The 768-nt window shown below is 43.1% G+C and overlaps 1 protein-coding gene across 1 annotated transcript; it reads right to left on the reverse strand.

Annotated features, from left to right (window-relative positions):
- Window positions 1-20: 20 nt before the first annotated feature.
- Window positions 21-409, reverse strand: LOC103523516 (platelet-activating factor acetylhydrolase IB subunit gamma-like; the record flags this gene model as incomplete). The annotated part of the gene is made up of 1 exon (XM_008488556.2): window positions 21-409. A coding segment is annotated over one exon (288 nt), but the record flags the coding sequence as incomplete, so codon positions are not given.
- Window positions 410-768: the final 359 nt, after the last annotated feature.

Below are 768 nucleotides of genomic sequence, written 5' to 3' on the forward strand. Positions count from 1 at the left end.
AAATCGTTCCGCTTGATCTGCGGGTCGATTTATGAAACCACATTTTCAGTGTAAATTTGTACAAGTTTGTATTGCGAATGGGACAAGCATTTAGGATATTTCCCTGCTAAAAGCTCACCTCTCACTTATCTAAATCACTCAATATCTGTTTTACTTTCTCATACACCGGGGTAAATACCTTCCTATATCCACTCTCAGTTAAATGCAGGTAATCGTAGAAGTCGCCCTGGGATATTTCATCCTTACTGATAATCTCATCCGTGTTGTGTTGTATTAGATGTACTTTGGGTCCAAGTGGTGCTGGGGATAGCTTGTCTGCTAGGATTTGGTTCGTGGCGAGGTTTTTCAACCATAGCTTGTTGATGAGCTTACCGCGCGGCAGGAGTTCCTGGGAAGAAGAAAAAAGAAGGAATTTTCATTGTGTTAAGCATAAATGCTTGTCACAAATGTCGTTCCCTGCTTAATACACTACGCTATATTTTACGACTTGACTTGGGCTCGAACCACCAACCTCCAGATCCGAAGTCCACTGTGCTAACCACTGCACCACTGAGGTTGGTCCTGGGGAGATAATGAGAATGATACAAACCTGTTAAGGCGGGGGGGCATAAAGTGAGTTTAAACTCCGTTTTAGTTTTTTTTTTTTTTTCAGAGGTTATTCCCTGCTTAATACACTACGCTATATTTTACGACTTGACTTGGACTCGAACCACCAACCTCCAGATCCGAAGTCCACCGCGCTAACCACTACACCACTGAGGTTGGTGC

This window comes from Diaphorina citri, unplaced genomic scaffold, assembly GCF_000475195.1.
Source record: "Diaphorina citri unplaced genomic scaffold, Diaci psyllid genome assembly version 1.1 scaffold25372, whole genome shotgun sequence".
NCBI classification, from domain to species: Eukaryota; Metazoa; Arthropoda; class Insecta; order Hemiptera; family Psyllidae; genus Diaphorina; species Diaphorina citri.